The sequence below is a fragment of the Cornus florida genome, unplaced genomic scaffold, assembly GCF_030987335.1.
Source record: "Cornus florida cultivar Cherokee Brave unplaced genomic scaffold, ASM3098733v1 CherokeeBrave_3.0.0_Hap2_Chr07, whole genome shotgun sequence".
NCBI lineage: Eukaryota > Viridiplantae > Streptophyta > Magnoliopsida > Cornales > Cornaceae > Cornus > Cornus florida.
The window spans coordinates 20,834,254-20,854,394 of NW_026775577.1; the positions used below are offsets into that span (position 1 = coordinate 20,834,254).

Genomic DNA, 20,141 nt, shown 5'->3' on the forward strand with positions numbered 1-20,141 from the left:
TATTTAAGGAAATCGTAGTTCCCACAGACGGCGCCAACTGTTAGGGAAGAAATCCACGCGGTACGATACGACACTGTTTTCCTGCAAAAAAGAGAGTAGAAGATCGATAAATCTTGACGGCACTAGTGTGGTGCCTGTCAAGAGCTCTCCAACGATCAAGTTAGTCACGGGATGTCTAAAAGAAAGGTAGGGATTTAATAATAGTTTTTTGTTATACCTGATTGACTGGTAGGATCTCATTCTTATAGCCGCTCTTCCTCCGTTCGTTTGCGAGATCAGAGGAGATCCGTTTGCGCGAGGTCAGAGGAGATCCGTATGTTGCCAGATTTGTTGGGGATATGATTTACCCCTTTGACTTTCAAATTGTAACAAGGTTATCCTTACCCTATTGAACCACGTCATCTAATCTTTCATTTAAATTCTCCTTATCCTAGATAATGAAATATTATCATTCTTATCCAATGGAAATATCATCGTTCGAAAGTCGAAGAGGTGTGGCGGCTGGTCAACACTTTGTTGTCTCTATCGTTAGGTCAAGGTAGATTAGGTTTATTTTTCCCTAACAATTATTATTGTTTCAAATTTTTATTTTTTTCATGGTAAGAATATTAGAGTAGACGGAGAGGGTGCAAGGTTCGAATACAAACTCCACAAGATAGTAACCCAACCACTCGGTAAACAAGACACTGGCACCGGTAGCCTCTCATTATATTAGTGCTGCACTTCGCAGTATGTTCACTCAAATTCTCATTGGTTTGAGTAATCTCGCTCAACTTCTTCTTCTTGATCATAGCATTGAACACTTGCACCACCCAATTTTATCAACCCAAACATATTGCGGGTAATTATTCAAAAAAATGTTCGAGGCCCAAAATTAATAAGCATTTTCATCATATTCTTTTGCTTATATATATACATACACAGGGGCGGAGCTAGGATTGCAAAGTGAGGGGGGCTAAAGATATAAAATTTAAAGATGAACACAATAATTTTTATGACAAAGATATGTTATATATATTCAAAAATAGCAAAAAAATTAATAATAATAATAATAATAAATAAGTGATGGGCTTTGTAACTTTGGTTACACTAAAAGAGCTATTTGTATGGAATGAATATTCTCTTATAAGATAAGTGAGATTTCATCAGCATGTTACTTCTTAATTTTGTTAAGAGAGTTACTCATTGCTGGGTTGGGCCATTTGCTATTTTTGTTTTATTATGGATTGGGCATGAGCATGGGCATGGGCATGGGCTGGGCTATGATTGATTGGGTTGGACTATGGCAGATAGAAAGCAGTAACACTAATTATTTTATTTTTTATTTTTTTATTTTTTTGAACTAGCCCAGGTTAGCCCACACTAATTTACGCCCTTGTACATACATAAATGGATATAAAAAACTAACATAAAACTTGTACAATTAATTACTCATGGAAAGATTTTCGTATAAGTCGATCAATAAATATTCTTCAAACCAAACTAACAAAATTAATAAGTTTGCAATTTTCAACCTGCCAAGACAAAGTACAAACCAAAATAATTTTCTTCCAAACCAAAAGAGTTCCATAAAAATCACTGTCGATCATGTCTGTTCAAAGTCTTTCCATGAATATTCCACGAGTTGTAGAGCTGAAAAGAAAATGATATAAAGGCTAGACCAAATTAAAGAGTTTAAATTAAAGAAGAACATGACTTGTTTAATTGCAAAGTATATATCTGAAAAAGAAAATTAAGAAAAAGAAAATAGAGAACTAAAAGAAGAGAGGCTAAACTTTACATATATTAGTAAATATAACATTCAAGCTAATACTACAGTATACTAGAGAGACCACTTGAAATTATCACAAGAAGAAGAAGAAGAAGAAGAAGAAGAAGAAGAAGGAGCACGCCTGACGGTTGTTAGTAAGGTTTAAGGGGTGGATTAATTTGGGAATGGGAGTGTCTCTAACAATTGGGGTACTGAGCATAAATATGAGCTGAGATTAGGATTTAGGTACCCAAAATCGGTACCTAAATTAGTTTAAATGGGGTGAGTTAATTTGTCATCCCATCATGTAACATGAAAAGTAGCCCTAAGCCCATCCCATGAATCAAACTAAACAAAAATCTTTAAAAATCATGTTTTAGATTAGCCCTTCCCAATTGGAAGTTTTCTAGGGTCCCATGCAACCTACTACATGATTTCTTCAAAACCACAATAAATTACATTAATTTAATACAATTAACCATGTTAAATGAGCACTACAACACTAAATTCATCAAATAATATAATCAATTATACAATCCTTTTTTTTTTTTTTTTTTTTGTCATTCAAAGGCTGAAAGGCCTAAAGCCAAGATGGCAGTACAGAGACATAAAGCCAAGCTAGAAAAGGCATATAAATCTTGAAGCAAAGTAAATAAATAAATAATAGACTCCAGATTTTGGAGAGAAAACAGAGCAAAACAATCTACAAATAGAACCACCATGAGAGAAAACAGCAAACTAGAGAGATTGAAAGGTCTGGCTATCAGCACGACAATCGCTCCAAAGGTACAATCACAAGGTGCTCCGACACACAAAACCCGGCACAAGATCCAATTAAGGAGAAAATGATCAAATCTAACCGGCCTAGATCAGAGATCTAGCTGTAAAAAAACAGCAGATCTGTCCAGGTGAGCCGAAAACAAAACAAACAAAAGCCGAACTAGCCGAACAAAAACAAAAATGGCGTAAAACAACATCCACGGAGCCCACTTATTTGAATACGTCGAGTTTATTGCAATCGTGCGAGGCAGCTAGCAGGTCCCACTCTCATAGATGAGAGCACAGAAAGAAGAAGAAGACAACTGGCATAAAGAGTGAAAGGTAGAGAGAGGTGGGAACGTTTCTGTCGGTGGCTTTTTTCCCAAAAGCATTTTATACCATCCTCATCAAATGCCTACAATTTCATCAGATCTAACAAGACGTACCACAAGTGGGTTATATATTTAAAAACCATGGTGTTGACTTGTTGCGACTTCTGATAATCGCCATGATCTTGTTGTACCCCATCTCTATATCACCGCGACATTTATAAATATGTTTTCTCAATTCCTCAAACACACGCAGCTTCTCCTGGATCTCATCTATAGTCCGCATCACAGCAACCTCTTTTTCACCATAAAAATCAGATGTATCTAACAGTGACTTCACCTCAATTTCCAATTCATCCACAAGTACTCCAATGCTGTCCAAGTCACATTTCCCAATGGAAGTCCCATAAACTTTTGAACTCGTTTTCATCTTGCTCTGTCCTTCCACCTCATTCTCATACTTCTTCCAAAGGGAATTAATCCATCCACCCATTGACGCCAAATTCGACCCAGCCGCAGCCACAGCCGCCAACGCTGTCACAACCAGCGGTGAAGTAAGCGCGGTCGCCACAACAGAACATATCAGCACAGAGGCAGAAGTCACCCCAAAAATGACATTGGATACAATCTTCCAAGCCTTTGTTTTGTTCAACTTCTTATCAAGCCTAATCTTCATAGCTTGCACATTCTTTAACATACAACTTTGCCTTTGATAAACTTTGTCTAACAAGGAGGACAACCCCCCTTGCGTAAATGGATCAGCTGCAGTCTTGAAATCCTCCAGCTTCTTTAGCGTCCCCGAGTAGAATTTTTCTTTTTCCCACCACGTGCATTTTCTGTGTTCATCGTCAAATTGAATCATCAAATGGCTGTTGAGGTACTCGTCCAGAGTATTACAGTCATTCACATCCTGAAGACTGTTTTCCAGGTAGCATTTCACGAATTCGAAAAGCTCTTCCTTATTGAACATGTCCTTTTCGTTTTCGAGAATGAAATTGACCACCTGTTCATTGGTTTTGAGGATGCAGTCTGTGAGCTTTCTCAGTGAGCCCAGAGAGACTGACCGAGCACCGACGTCCACTGCGATGGTGTGGATGACTCCGGTGAAGCGTTTTTGGAGGGTGGAATCGAATGACTGAAGAAATGGGTCGAGTTGACACGCGTCCATGTAGGCGATCAGATCAGACGCGATGTCTGAATATCGATGTTGTTGCTTTAGTTTGCTAGAATCACCACCCATTGTTGTTGTTGGCCCTAAATCGAAATTTGAAAGATTGGGTTAGATATATAGGTAGGGGCAGTGACGGACCCGGCTTTTTAATTTGTGGGTAAAAAATTATATGATGGGTTTATTTTTGTAATTTTAATAGGATTTTTTTCATAAATTTTAAAACTTTTAAAGTATAAAATGAAAAAAAAAAAAAATAATAATTAGTGGGGTAAATTATAATTCTAGTGAGAGCATCTTCATAAATTATCAAAATTTGATGTATAAAATGCTAAAAAAAAAAATCTAGTGGGGGCGAATTGTAATTTTAGGGGGGTATTTTCATAAAATTTTAAAAAATTAGGGTATAAAATGAAAATATTAAAAATCCAGGTGGGGCAGATCCCCCCCTGGTCACCTGTTGGGTCCGTGCCTGGGTAGGGGGTGTCTCTGTCATCAGTGAGGACTAAGAAATTTTTTTGAGTGGGAAGAAAAAAAAAAAATTGAAGATAATTTTTTAAAATAAAATAATAAATATAAAAATTTATTAGACAAATTTTAACCCGTCACCGATCCATTATCCCACGGATCGAATCCGTATAATAACAGAACGGATCGAATCTACGAATTAGGTTTTATCTAAATTATTCATTATTATTTTAATAATAAATATTATATATTTATCTTTTAACCATAATAGATAAAATTTTAATTTATTAATATTAATTCATATATTTAAATAATTATTAAGTAATACATCTTTAGAATCCATTAAATTATCATTAACTAATTAAATCAATATATTCTTTGAAAATATATATATATATTTCACGGATTGGACTTACGGATTTTTAACAGCCCAATACGTGAGTTACGGATTCGATTTTTTTGAATCTGTCACTAATCTGTGGGTGTAACAATCCGATCTGATTTGTACGGATCGGATTGAATTCGCGAATTCACGGATTATTTGCACAACCTTAATTACCATGGATGTGTATATGGGATGGAAAAAAACAAGAAAGTCGATTTATTTTACTTCATTTGAATCTAAAATGTAAGAATATATATAATGAGTATTTTAAAAAATTGAATGAGAATATCAAAATATGTGAAAAATAATCATAATTATCAAATCAGTACACGGGCATTTAGTCAAATACCTAAAATTCAAAGCAAGGTAATTACCCAACAAAGCTAATCCGATACTTCAGATTCCTCCCGAGTTAGTCGTGGGTACCTGAAAAAATGATAAGAGTGTGAAAACTATAATAAGAGACCTTTAAAGAGGGTGAAAATATAACAAAACATACACATATATATATATACACACACACATGCAGGACTAATTTGTTTTTAAAAATTAGATCAAATCAGTACACAGGCATTTAGTCAAATACCTAAAATTCAAAGCAAGGTAATTTCCCAACAAAGCTAATCCGATACTTCAGATTCCTCCCGAGTTAGTCGTGGGTACCTGAAAAAATGATAAGAGTGTGAAAACTATAATAAGAGACCTTTAAAGAGGGTGAAAATATAACAAAACATACACATATATATATATACACACACACATGCAGGACTAATTTGTTTTTAAAAATTAGATCAAATCAGTACACGGGCATTTAGTCAAATACCTAAAATTCAAAGCAAGGTAATTTCCCAACAAAGCTAATCCGATACTTCAGATTCCTCCCGAGTTAGTCGTGGTACCTGAAAAAATGATAAGAGTGTGAAAACTATAATAAGAGACCTTTAAAGAGGGTGAAAATATAACAAAACATACACACACATATATATATATACACACACACATGCAGGACTAATTTGTTTTTAAAAATTAGATGCAAAACCATTCCAAAAAATTCAAGCTATTGAGAAACCTTACCTATACCGCACACAACTCTCACAAATATATGCTACAAGCTTGAAACAAATATGTAGACTTAGAAGTTGACTTAGAAGTTTCGTCGCAACTTGATACGCGTAAAGACGGTGTTCTGAAAGGGTTTCCTACTCTTTCGTAGGAGCTTCCTCTGGATTGCTTAGGTCTTCCTTAACCAACACGTCCTCTGAATTGCTTAACAAATCTTATAGTCCTATTTAACGTTTATGACACTCCTTAAACCATACAAAACATTTAGAAATAAAATAAGGGTTTCCTCCTCTTTCATGGGAACTTCCTCTGAATTTCGACACTCCATCCTAATCCATACAAACATCTAGAAATCAAATAAGGTTGCAAATTGCAAATATAAGTGTAACGTTTAATGGACTAAAACCATAAACAAACATTTAGAAATAAAATAAGGTCGCAAATTGCAAATTTTCAACCAACATCCAAATTGCCTTTTGGACCCATGTTTCTGTCCTCTTGTTTGGGTTTGACTGTGCCTTTGTAAATGCTCTTTTAGGTGAAGACTTAAGTAGATTCTCCAAACCGCGTAGTTAGAAGTAAGTTTATGAGAAATTATACAAAAACTTCTATTCTAAACCAAGACGATAGAAACAAGTCCATATAACATTACTTAACGTGAAAGTTAATTGTTACAAAAATCAATATTTCAAACTACGTTTGTAATGATATAGAAAACGTAAGTGTAACGTTTAGTGGACTAAAACCATAAACAAACATTTAGAAATAAAATAAGGTTGCAATTTGCAACCAACATCCAAAGTCCATTTTGGACTTGTTTGGGTTTTCCATATTTTTATCCTCTTGTTTGGGTTTCACTGTGCCTTTGTAAATGCTCTTTTATTTATACAACTTGTTTAACTTTTGAGGAAAAAGAAAAACTAAAAACAAAAATCAATCTCCAATCCAAAATGCAGGAAATCTTAAGTAATCCTACATCAACGATTGTATAAGCTAAAATAACAAATGCACAAAAGTCATAATCACATATCAAACAAACACACACGCACAAACATACACTAATCGTACACGTATCACGAGTTTCACCTTTGATTAAGAGTATTTTAAGGCCAATTAGGCAATGAGCCCAACTAAAAACAGAGCACAAACCATTTATACATACGTCATGAAGATATTTATAATTTGGAAAAATCTATAATACGTCGCATTGCAAATTGTTGTTCAATACGATATTGAATGCACCTACAGTATTAAATTGAATGTATAATAATAAGTCGGTCAACAAAGCTTATATTACAAGCTTGTCAATTTAATTCTTTAAAATAACAAATGCTTTGCAAGATAGGATATATAAATTCTTTATATAATACTCTAAGTCGGTCAACACACCCAAACATACACTAATTGCATACGTGTCATGTGTTTCACCTTTAATTAAGTGTATTTTAAGGTCAATTAGGCAATGGGCCCAACTAAAAACAGAGCACAAACCATTTATACATGCATCATGAGGATATTTATAAATTAGAAAAATTTTAAATACGTCTTATTGCAAATTGTTGTTCGGTACTAAGATATTTTATGCACCTACAATATTAAATTGAATGTATTATAATACGTAAATACAAGACAGAATATAACAATCGAGAGGCCAATTAGGCAATGGGTTTTTACGCGTATTTCAAGCGTGGCGGCTGAGCCGGTGGGACCCACCTCCTCTCTCGTGGGAGTTTCCTCTCGATTGCTTAGCACACGTCCACGGTACGGCTTTAGATTTCCGACATTCTTAACGACAGTTTCTTTTTTAAATTTAGAATAACTAGTTTCTTTTTTAAATTTAGAATAACCTTAGTTTTTATGTCATGCTATATTAATACGATGACCCATCAGGTTGTTATAATCTCTTGAACCAATGAGAATTGGACAGCATCTAAATATGTCCGTGACCTCTTTGCACTCCAACGCATTTAAATATGTCCACGTATTAATATGACTGTGTATATATATATATATATATATTTAATATTTAATTGCAAAATATGAAAGAAATTAACAAAAATAGATAAATTTCAAAGGGATAATTTCATAAAATGGAATTTTGTGGGTCAAAGGAAAAAGAATGGAGCCAAAATTAAGTTTTCCAAATTAATAGAATTTTCTCAAAATCTGAGATGGACATGGAAATTAAATTTATATCATCTTTTTATTTCCAAAATACCCTTCTATTACTGTTATGGATCTCTGCCTTTGTATCGCCTGTGCTTAAATGCCTCGAGCTTTTTTCTTTTCTTTGGATGAAAAGCCCTCTCTCCATGTAGTGGACTAACTTTTAATGGTGACCAAAGGCCCGCAAGATTAGAAGTCTCAATTGTTCCAGAGCAAACCCATTAAATAGAAAATAGAAAATAAAAAATAAAAAATAAAAAACAACAACCTATTTCATCATCAATCTCTCTCACACCCCTAAACCAGCCCCTTTTGAATGTGTTCCTCTGTGATGGCAAAAATAATTCATTCTTTTTTATTGGCTATCTATTTCTTTCACCCACCTAACTAGCAAACCCATTTAAAAAAATAAATAGCAAATCCACTAAATCATTAGACAAATGCAAATGACCATAAGTTTTGGATGAATTTATCAAGTTTGTTGGTTGTTCGTTTGGGAAGAAGGATTGCCATATATGGATTTCTTTCTCTAGATATGAGGGGTAGTAACAGAATTTCATAACAACAAAAGAAGGGTATTTTGGAAATAAATATATAATATACATTAAATTAGATTTTGAGAAAATTTCATTAATATAGAAATTTTAATTTTGACTCCATTCTTTTGTCCTTTGAATTATCCGAATTTCAAATGGGTTAATCCATTTTAATGTGCTGTCACATCAATTGTAATAATAAATATTATTCAAACCAAACAATCAAATTAATAAGTTCACTAGTTTTCAAAGTACAAAGCAAAATAATTTTGTTCCAAACCAAAGTGCAAAAGTCTTAATTAAAAGGGAGATAAATAGTTAAACAAAAAACTTGCATAAAAATCACTCTCAAAATCTTTCCGTGAGTATTTCACTGAGTTGTAAACCTGAAAAGAAAATGATATAAAGGTTAGACCAAATTAAATAAAAGAGGTGTGGAGGGAAAAATTCCCACTAACCACAACATACCACGTGACAGTAAAGTGCAATTCATTGCAAACTAAAATCACCCAAAAGCCTACTATCAATTGGGAGCCCAATAGCAAAAACCACATTTCAAGTCAGCCATATTAACAAAGGAAGCTCCGTTCGACATAAAAATGGTCAGCCCGATCATGGTGAGCCCATAACTCCATAACACCCGCCATAAAAGAAATAAGCACAGGATCAGTACGCATAAATACCCACGTCTAGAAAAAATGCCAGAAAAGGGCTCTATGTTATTCTCTAAAAAAAGCTTATAAATAGAGAATGAATGAAAATGGAAAAGTATCGAATTCCTATCATTGTTCCTCTCTACAAAATTGTCTATTGTTTCCTTTATATTTCGCATATTTCTTTTCGATTTATTTCTTTAAGTGCTCGGGTGTGAGAAATTGCACCTACAAGAGGTTAAATTAAAAAAGAACATGACTTGTATGATTGCATAGTGTATCCTAAAAAAGAAAAGAAAATAAAAAGAAAACAGAGAAGTAAAAGAAGAAAGACTGACCTTTACATATATTAGTAAATATAACATTCAAGCTCGTATCATGCAGGGCCGGCCCTGGCCCAAGGCGACCAAGGTGGTCGCCTAGGGCCTCAGATTGTAAGGGGCCTCAGATTTTATAGGCCCATGCATAATGGACCACAAAAAAAAAATATAACCAAATGCACAACAAATCATTAAGAGGCCTCAATATTTGTAAGCCCGTTGAATGATAGGCCACCAAAAAAAATTATAATCTAGCAAATCATTTAAGAGGCTTAAATAAAATTAAAAAAAAAAAACAAAAAACAAATGGCAAATCATTTGAACGGCCTTGGACCTCCGAATCCTATTCCAATCTCTATTCTCGGAACTTTCTTTCTCAAGAATCTCAAGATACTCGCGCCTCTCCAAGACAAGACTGCAACTACAACAATCATTTTTTTTTCCTCAAAAATCAATAGTTCAAAACCCAGAAAATTGAAAACAATCACAATATCAATCATCATCGTCTTCACAGTTCATTGTTCATGGCTTCACACTTCTGTTTTTTTTTTTTTTTTTTTTTTTCTTGATTGAAAGTTCACACTTCTGTTCCTCTCTCTGTTGATCAAATCATTATCGTCTTCACAGTTCATTGTTCACGGTTTCACGCTTCTGTTTTTTTTTTTTTTTGGTTGAAAGTTCACTCTTCCGGCTTCTGTTCCTCTCTCTCTGTTGATCAGATTGTTCCAAACTTCCAGTTTGGGTTCGACGGTTCGTAACTTACAAGGGTTGTTGTTATTGTTCAAGTAATCAAGTTCAACACTTCGACTCTAATTCAAGTAATTCTTAAACCAAAAAATTATTTTAATTTAATTTGTTTTATTCTTCTGTCTGAACTGTGAATTAACTCAATGAATTTGTTGTAATACAGGAGTTCCAATCCAGCAATCTTTCACACTTCACTTGAAGACCATTTAGACATCTCATGAGGTATTTCTGTATTTCTGTAAATCACATCATTTAGACATCTCATAAGCAATCCTTCGCTTGAAGACATTGAGGTAATCCATATTTTCTCAACAAAGCAATTTTTTTTTTTTTTTAAAAAAAAATTAGTTTTATGTTGATTGTGTTTCCTGTTGTTTAGATTTCAAGATTTTTGACAATTATGTCTACAAGAAAATTTGAATTTGGGTATGGAAAAAGGAAAAAAAAAAAGATGAGAAGAAAAATTGATTCAATCTCAAAAAGGTGCTATTCATAAGTTTTTTTAGGAACAATGTTCAAACTGAGAATTTAGTTGAAGATTTGGTTAATGAAGAACATTGGAATAAAGAAAATCTTGAATATGGAGGTTTAATGAATGAAGATACGAATGAGAATCAAAATGAAGAAAATGTGAATGAACTTGAAGATTTGGTAAATGAAGAACATATGAATGATAATGATAATCTTCCTTTGAACATTAATGATCCAGGAAATTGGAAAGATATTGATAAAAAAATGAGGGATTTATTAGTTGAAAGAGGTCCTCCAAGAGATGCTAAACTTGAAAATTTTCCTAAAAATTCAAAAAATAGACATTTCTCTTTTACATATTACATTCGACACTTATCAAATGGTGAAAAACATGATAGGAGATGGCTAATCTATTCGAGTTCTTTGGACATAGTATATTGCTTTTGTTGTAAGTTGTTTAAATGTGACGAACAAAAAACTCATTTGGCGAATGAAGGAGTCAATGACTGGAAAAATATTTGTGACAAACTTAAAAGTCACGAGACTTGTCGTGAACACATTATTAACATCGGGAATTGGATTGAATTAGAAACCAGATTACAAAAAAATGCAACAATAGATAAAAGTGTGGAAGAAAAAATCAACAAAGAAAGAGAACATTGGAGGCAAGTATTATTGAGAATAATTTCTATTGTGAAAACTCTTGCTAAAAATAGTTTGGCATTCCGTGGGGACAATGAGAACCTTTATGAAGAAAATAATGAAAACTTTTTAAGCGTAATTGAAATGATTGCTGAATTTGATCCAATAATGAAAGAGCACATTCGTCGAATTCAAGATAGAAAAATTCATTACCGTTATCTTAGTCACAAAATTCAAAATGAATTTATTCTTCGGATATCGAATGAAATCAAATGTGTAATCATTAAATGGGTTAAAGAAGCAAAATACTTTTTAGTTATTCTTGATTGTACTCCGGATGCAAGTCATGAAGAGCAAATGTCACTTATATTAAGATGTGTTAATGTTTCAGCAAGTCCGATAAATGTAGAAGAGTTCTTTTTAGGATTTGTAAAGGTGGATGATACATTAGGGCAAGGGCTTTTTGATGAACTTGTAGATGCTTTGAAAGGTCTTGAACTTGATATTAGTGATGTAAGAGGACAAGGGTATGATAACGGTTCTAATATGAAAGGGAAACACAAAGGTGTATAAAAAAGATTACTAGATATAAATCCTAAAGCATTCTACACTCCGTGTGGTTGTCATAATCTTAATCTTGCACTTTGTGATATGGTAAACTCTTGTTTTAAAGCATCATCTTTTTTTGGAGTTGTGTAACGTATGTCTTCATTGTTTTCATCTTCCACAAAATGATGGAAAGTTCTCACAGACAATGTTAAAGGTATTACACTTAAGCCACCCTCACAAACATGTTGGGAAGGTCAACTAGAAAATGTTAAAGCAATAAGATTTCAAGTTCCAGATATAAGAAGTGCTTTAATTCACTTAGCAAATACTAGTAAAGATCCCAAAACAAAGAGTGATGCTGAGTGCTTAGCTACATATGAAATTAAGAATTTTCAGTTCTTACTTGGCATGATTATTTGGTTTGATATATTGAATGCTATTAACAAAGTAAGCAAAATCATGCAAACAGAGGACATGCAAACAGAGGACATGCAAATTGATGTTGCTATAGATTTCTTAAAAGGACTCATTTCATTTTTTGAAACTTATAGAGAAAATGGATTTAAATCTACTATGATTGAGGCTAAAGAGATTGCAACTGAAATGGAAGTTGAACCATGTGAAAGACGTGTCATTCGTAGAAAGAAACAATTTGAGGAGAGTGCTAATGAAGAGATGACACAATCGGTCGAAGAATCGTTTAGAGTTAATTACTTTATATACATATTTGATCAAGCTCTTTCTTCACCAAAGAGTAGATTTGAACAATTTCAACAATATGATGACTCTTTTAGATTTTTGTTTAATTTGGAGAGATTAAAGTCTGTAGATAATGATAGTTTGAAGTGTTCATGTCATAACCTTGAAAATATTCTAAAACATAAAATGGTTTCTGATATTAATGGGACTAAATTATTTTTAGAGTTACAAGTCTTAGGAGAAGCTTTACCAAAAGAAACAAAAAAGGCAATTGAAGCATTGAATTTTATAAAAAGGCTAGGTTATTGTTTTCCAAATGCTTGGATTGCATATAAAGTATTATTGACTATTACAGTTGCATCTGCTGAGAGAAGCTTTTCAAAGTTAAAGTTAATCAAATCTTACCTGCGGTCGACAATGACACAAGAGAGATTGAATGGATTAGCTATGTTGTCTATTGAAAAAGATGTGTTGGAAAAAGTTGATTTGAGCAATTTAATTAATAATTTTGTAACTCAAAATGCAAGACGATCACATTTACTTTAATAAAAATTTCTCACTTATATATATATATATACATATATATATATATATATACACACATACATATATATATATATATTTTTGCGCATGTGGAACTTATGTATAGAGGGCCTCACATTTAAAGTTCGCCAAGGGCCTCTCAAGATTTTTTCAATCTCAGGGCCGGCCTTGGTATCATGTCTTGACAAATATCTATAATGAGAGAGAGAGCACTCACCGTAAACTGTAGCATGGACCTCGACCGTCATTAGTAAGGTTTAAGGGGTGGATTAATTTGAGCACAACTGGAGTTAGAGAGGAACTTGGTTTCTGAATTTGTTTCTGTGCATGTCAATTAATAGGTTGAAGTGATTGCGGAGGAAAGAAATGGGTTTGTGAGAGAAAGAGCAGAGATTGGGGGAAGATTGCAGAAACTAGAGAGAGAAATGAGGGAAGTTGTGAGGGAGAAAAGTGAGATTGAGAAGGGGAAGAGGGAGAGTCTGAAATTGGTTTATTAGAGAAGAAATTGAGCAAGTTTCTTGTTGAAATTGAAAAAGAAAGAGATGTATCCAAACATTTGATGTTGGATGAAATTACTAGAGAGAAAATTGAGATTGATCAAGTGAAAGTCAAAAGGGAAAGTGAAATTGTTGAAATGCAGAAAGAGACTACTAAACTTAGGAATGTTAAATCAGTTTTGGAAGATTCGAGCAAGGATCAAGTAGAGAAAAATGGGCAATTACAATATGAAGTTATCCAATATAGAGATGAGACTAGAAAAGGACTTGATGAGGAGAAAATGAATGGTATAAGACATTCCATTGAAGATCAAACTGAGAGCTACTTGAGAAAGCTGGTATCGGAATGGAAAACGATGCCTTTAATGGCGACATTTTTGCCCGCTGATGAGCGCTCAAATGTGACGCATTTTAGCACTTAAGCGAGGGTATTTTAGTCTATTCATCTATCTTTATTTTTCCGTTTTAGTACTTATTTGTATTTTTGTCTATTTCAGGTCAATAAGGTTCAAACGGGCTAAAAATTGTTTATTAAGGTCTTTTTGGAGTCAAACTAAGTCTTGGTGAGAAGCTGGAGCAAAAGGAGGTTGATGCTGAAAACTGCCAAGTTGGATCGATTGAACCCTAATCGACCGAACTCTGATCGATCGAACCCTGAACGATCACACCATACCTCTGATCAATCACATTGTTGGTTAGATCGATCGGACTATTCGCAGAAGTTATAAAAAAGCAGATTTAAAGCTCATTTCAAACCAACTCGGGCTGTGCTTGAAAGGGGAGATCTTAGGGCCGAGTTCTCACATTTTTGGGCTCTAAAAGCCTTTTATATAAGAGGGATTGAACCATTTTTTAAAGGAGATTCATATTTTTACATTGTAATTTCTATGTTGTTGCAGTTTCTCATTCTAGAAAGTTAGAGATTAGGTTTAGAAGAAAAGAGGGAAGTGGAGGCACATCTCAAGAACACATCTCTAGATCCACATACTAGCTCTCTCTCTCTCTAGAGCTTTAAAGAAGAAGAGGAAGAAAAAGATGGAGCCATGTTTAAAGCTTGCCCCTGAGGGTTTCATGACCACATTCACCTCCTCCATGATTGGCTAGATCTACTTAGGGCTTAGATGAGCCCTAAGTCTTGTGTAATCTAAACACTTGTATTTATATTTTTGGGGATTTATACATATATTGTTGTGATTAGTGATTAGTATTGTGATTGTTGATTTAATTCTTCCTAGTGATTCTCTATTTTAATTACATGTTGTCTTATGTGTGATTATTTGAGAATTGATCTTTACACTAGATTATCTATGTTGGTTGCATATCTGTGTGTGATTAATTAAGGATTTAGTGATGGATAAGCATGATTTTCATTGAATGGGTTTGTAAATTAATTTGATGGATTATACTTACATTTGATGGGTTGTTCTACAATTTAATTCATGTTTGTAGGTACGTAGACAATCTATCTTTGATTTGATACTCCACATTTATTATTGCAAATTCCATGATTCTCTTTATTGATGTGTGCTCTCATTAGATACATTTGTTAATTAATTGATGGATCGTGCCTTTGTCTTGGTGAGTTGTTCTACACTTAGTTTACTTGTTGGTTAGGTAGACAATTCACTCTTGCATTAGATAGTTCACACTTTTACATGCAAATTATGTTTATGTTTGTGGCCACATCTAGATTGCAACATATATTCCCCATTAATGAAAAACAAGTGGTTAATTACATGAGCTTAGTGATGATTTTAACACCCCAAGGCCTCTCTTCATATCTCTTAAATCCATATATCTCATTAGTTTACTTACTTGCATTTTAATTTCATTGCACCTTAGTTTAAACAACCAATCTCTTCTTTGCAATCTTGTGATACACTAGAGTCGAAGTTAAATTCCAACATGTATAATCCCTACTGACGTTCCCTACTCACTGTACTTCATTAGTTGTAGAAGTGGTTTTTATAAATATAAATTTGACTAGAAAGACTTCCGAAATCAAATTCATATTTTGACCTTGCGAAGCAACCTCTCGCATTAAAAAGTCCATTTTCTAAACACATAGGAAAGGGCTCGTCAAGTTTTGGCACCGTTGTCGGGGATTAACGGTTTTCTTGAAATTAAACTAGACATTAGTGTTCATTTGATTGTTTCTATTTTTATTTTATTTTCCATTGTATATTCGTTTCTCATTCTTGATATTATTTGTTCAATTAGGTACTTGACTACAAGAAAGGCAAACTTTGGAACTTGAAGCAATAATTGGAGCTTAAAGCTAATATTAAAATTTGAAGTTGCTTAAGGACCTTTGTGAGCAATTTTTGGAACTCTTGTATTTTAATTGTACACTTCTTTGCATGCTTGTGATAGCCCTTGTTGAGGCTCATTATATTGTTTAGCATCTCAGCCACACGGCAATAGCTTGAGAGCCTCACGGCCTCAGGCACAACCAACGACAGCGACGAAACCAGCTTCTAAATTTTCAACCACGAATTCATCATCATTTTCAATTTAGGTAAGATTCAAGCTTATTTTAATTTCCAGGGTTTAGGCTTTGAGTTCTATCTCTCTTTGCCCTTGTTCTCCTCCTCTTTATATACCTATATGCAATAGACATATCTCCGGCTTTAAAATATATTTTTCAAAAAATGTTATTCATATAAAATCTTTTCAAATAAAATATTTTTTTTTATCTTTTATTTTCTGTTCTTAAAATTTTAGTTATTTTTATTATATTTTAATAAAATATTTTACTTTTTAATAAATATTTTACTGATAATCAAATACCAAAAAAAATTAAAAAAACTATTTTCTTAAAAATATTTTACATCAAACAAACAGATCATGGCCTAGATGAATAAGCTAATTCAATGAAGTTGTTCTGGGGTTTTGATTTGCTGCTGCTGCTAGATTTGTGTAAAAATCTTGTGTTGAAGGATATGATATCTTTGCTGTTTGTTGAGAGTTTTGAATTGAGGTTCCAATGCAATTTTAAAATATATATATATATATATATATATATAGGTTAAAATTATATAAAGTTGTAAAAACAATAAAATACTCATCCCTTTCTAATCTCCAAAATAGTAATTGTATTCATAAAATAATGTAGATAAAATGAGCAAAAATCAATTTTTTAATGTCATAAATATCAAATTATGTCTTCATTTTTTTAATTTGTTATATTGTGGAGTTTATATAGTACTGTCATCGTGCCTTATCGTATCCATGTTCTGGTATGCACAGTATGTCCAAAATAATATGGAAAAATATGAATCATCTCCACTGTTAGTTTATTTATTTATTAATTCATCCAATGATTTTTCTAATGGCATGTATGCTACTAGTTTTATCATGACAAAAATAAATAAAAAATAAAAAAATTGTGTAATTTTGTTTATGTAAAAAGAGAATGATTCATATTTGAAAAATCATTTTAAACCCATCACAAAATAAAATTTATGTGTAAAACGAAAATGCAAATAAAATGAATTTAAACTATCGAAATTTGAAAAAAAAAAAAAAATTTGTGATTAATTATTGTACTAAGCAAGCTCTTTCTCTCTGTCATTGCAGCCGAAAAGTTGAGCTGATTATGGTGATTATCATCATACCTGCTATCTATCTTCATGTCTAACACATCCCAAGCTTTGAAATTTCGCTTTTGGGTTTTTCTAATTTCACTTTGACTCCACAATGGGTCTCCTGTATAGCAAACTAAGGGAAGAAATGTAAGATTATTTATTTAATCGTGGCCAAAGGATCTGGACGTTAGACTTAATCTTAACAAGAATTGATATCGTGAATCGAGGTATTTATATCTAACTAGTATTTATTTATGCATTATAGATATGTGAAAATCATGAAGTTCTAAGATATGGGATTCATGTAAATTTGTGATTAATGGCTTAACACGAATTATTATAGTTTACATGTGGTATCAGAGCTAACGGTTTAGGAACTCATTATTTTTCATTAAAGTTGCATAAATAATATGTATAAATTTAAAATTAAATGATTGTATAATCCATTATTTTAGAATCGTATGTTTAGATCAGTCCATGTGGTTTTTGGATTTGGGTACCTCAATTTCCAAGCCAAAATTGAATTATGAAAGTTGATTACTGATACATAGTTTACATATGTGTAATAGTACAAACGTATGCATAATGTGTGTAAGACAAACAACTTCAATGCTTTAGGTTACTGATTTTCGTGCATGACTAATAAAGAACATTGAATTAAAATAATAATAATAATAATAATAATAATAATAATAATAATAACATTTGTCTTGCTATTGTTTTATAGAAACAGTTAGTTGTGAAAGGATTACAAAGACTCATTATTATTATTATTTAAAAATTAATAAATACATAAAGTTTGTGTATTTATTTATTTTATTAAAGAGGTTCAAATTATTGTTATAAATATTTGTCCAATGATTTGAAGATTCTGATTTTAATTTAAAATAAATTAAAATTAAAGTTATTGAATGCATAAAATATATGTATTGATTTATTTATTTCAGGAATTTGAATTTCTAGAATAATTTGTGAGTTTAGAAATTTAATCGAATAAATTAGACATGCAAATAACTTGCTGTTTCGTACCCAAACATATATACATATTGTAGAATCAATTTTAAATTGATTCAATTATGATCTTTAAGTCAGAAAATAAAATAATATATTTTATTACGTATATAAAATAAAAATATATTTTCTATAAAATTTCGGACTATTAAGTTTTTGAGATCGAAGTTGCTTAAACTTTAATCGACAATTATGAGTATGTGTGTATAATGTTAAATGGGTAAATTAATAATTAATTAATTACTAGTTAATTTAATATTCATATAATGTGTGGGTTAGTAGCTACCAAAGTGGCCTAACCATAATGGTCGATGAATATTAATTTTAGTAGTAAATATAACTTAATGATGAATTAATTACTGTCTAATTTAATATTCATATTATGTGAAGATTGGTAGTTACTAAAGTGGCCCAATCATAATGATTGATGAATATTAATTTTTGTAATAGACATAATTAATCATAAATTAGTTACTATCTAATTTAATATTCATATTATGTAAAGGTTGGTAGCTACCAAATTGGCCTAACCATAATAGTTGATGAATATTAATTTTAGTAATAAACATAAGTATAATATTTCATGAATTAGGATGCTTATAATTTTTGTGATATTCATGAATATTGACTTTATTTAATTATGAGAAATAATTCCTCAAAGGGAATTGATTTTCAAGTGATTAAATAAAAATTAAGGGGTTGTATGTACTTTTTAATTAGGTAAATATAGGATATCTAAAGGTAACTTATTTGTTTAATTAAATAATGCATCACCAATAAAAATACACATATAAATACATGTAAGCATCATTATTAGTATTTTATAGTTGCCACCCAAAGGAGTACTATACTTATACATTGTATTTATATTTTTAAGTTATACATACGTGTTGTTAACTCAAAGCATTATTGTTGTTAAGATTTTATCTTATTATGTTTGTTTTATTACATCCCTTAATGCGCATGTTACTTCTGTTCTGATTCTCAATATGACTAACTTCTCATAATGGAATGAGTAAGTTGAGTTCAAAATTTAGATGTGTTAAATCTTGATTTAGCATTTTAAATTGAGAAACCTACTGTTATTACTGATAAAGACAGTAAGCGAGAAAAGATTTTCCATAAAGCTTGGGAGATATTGAACAGATTAAGCATTATAGTTATGCGAATAATTGTTTTCCATAGTTATAGTGCTAAGGAATATTCTGATTAGAAGAATGTTTTCGTATTATAGATAAATATCTAAAACGAAAATTATTAATTGATATCACTACTATGCATTTTTTGTTGGTACTCTTACCATGTATGAGTATGTTCTTAAAATGACTAATGTTGCTACCAAATTGAGAACCTTATGGATGATTGTGGATAAGAATTTTCTTATTCAATTTATTCTCAATTTTTGTCTACTCGGTATGAGTCATTTCGAATTAACACTATTAAGACAAGTGGTAGTGAATGAATTGACTATTATGTTAATTTAGGAGGAAATAAGGCTTAAGTAGCAAGTAATCATTAAGTTCATCTCATGACTCAAGAAGTTAGAAAGAAATTTGGGAATAAGTCAGAAAAGGTATTAAGTGAGCAACACCCAAAATTAAAAGATTTAGGTCAATCTTCTAAAAGAAAGTAATGTAATAATGAAAAAGTGTCATTAATGTATTGAACACTTTTAGAAAGATTACATGACATATAAAGAATGATTCGAAAAAGAAAAGTACGCTTTTGGTTTTTGTATATTGTGAATTACTTGTTGAAATTCTTTTTAATACATGATAGATTGACTTAAGTACTAATAT

The 20,141-nt window shown here is 31.9% G+C and overlaps 1 protein-coding gene across 5 annotated transcripts in view; it reads right to left on the reverse strand.

Moving 5' to 3' along the window:
* Nucleotides 1–1,179: 1,179 nt before the first annotated feature.
* Nucleotides 1,180–20,141, reverse strand: part of LOC132266752 (UPF0496 protein 1-like) — a 96,936-nt gene continuing 77,974 nt past the window's right edge. The window contains exons 1-5 of one of the 5 annotated variants that reach the window (XR_009468705.1): nucleotides 5,934–6,004; nucleotides 5,683–5,758; nucleotides 5,446–5,522; nucleotides 5,209–5,285; nucleotides 1,186–1,632 (exon numbers count right to left, since the gene is read on the reverse strand). Coding sequence is in view for 3 of the 5 variants with exons in the window: in XM_059767737.1 (XP_059623720.1) it covers nucleotides 2,966–4,078 (1,113 nt within the window). In the remaining 2 variants the exon portion in view is untranslated. Of the gene's footprint in view, nucleotides 1,633–2,184; nucleotides 4,093–5,208; nucleotides 5,286–5,445; nucleotides 5,523–5,682; nucleotides 5,759–5,933; nucleotides 6,006–20,141 lie in introns of those variants that run through there. The other 4 variants (XM_059767737.1, XR_009468706.1, XM_059767738.1 and 1 more) reach the window with 4 other exon arrangements.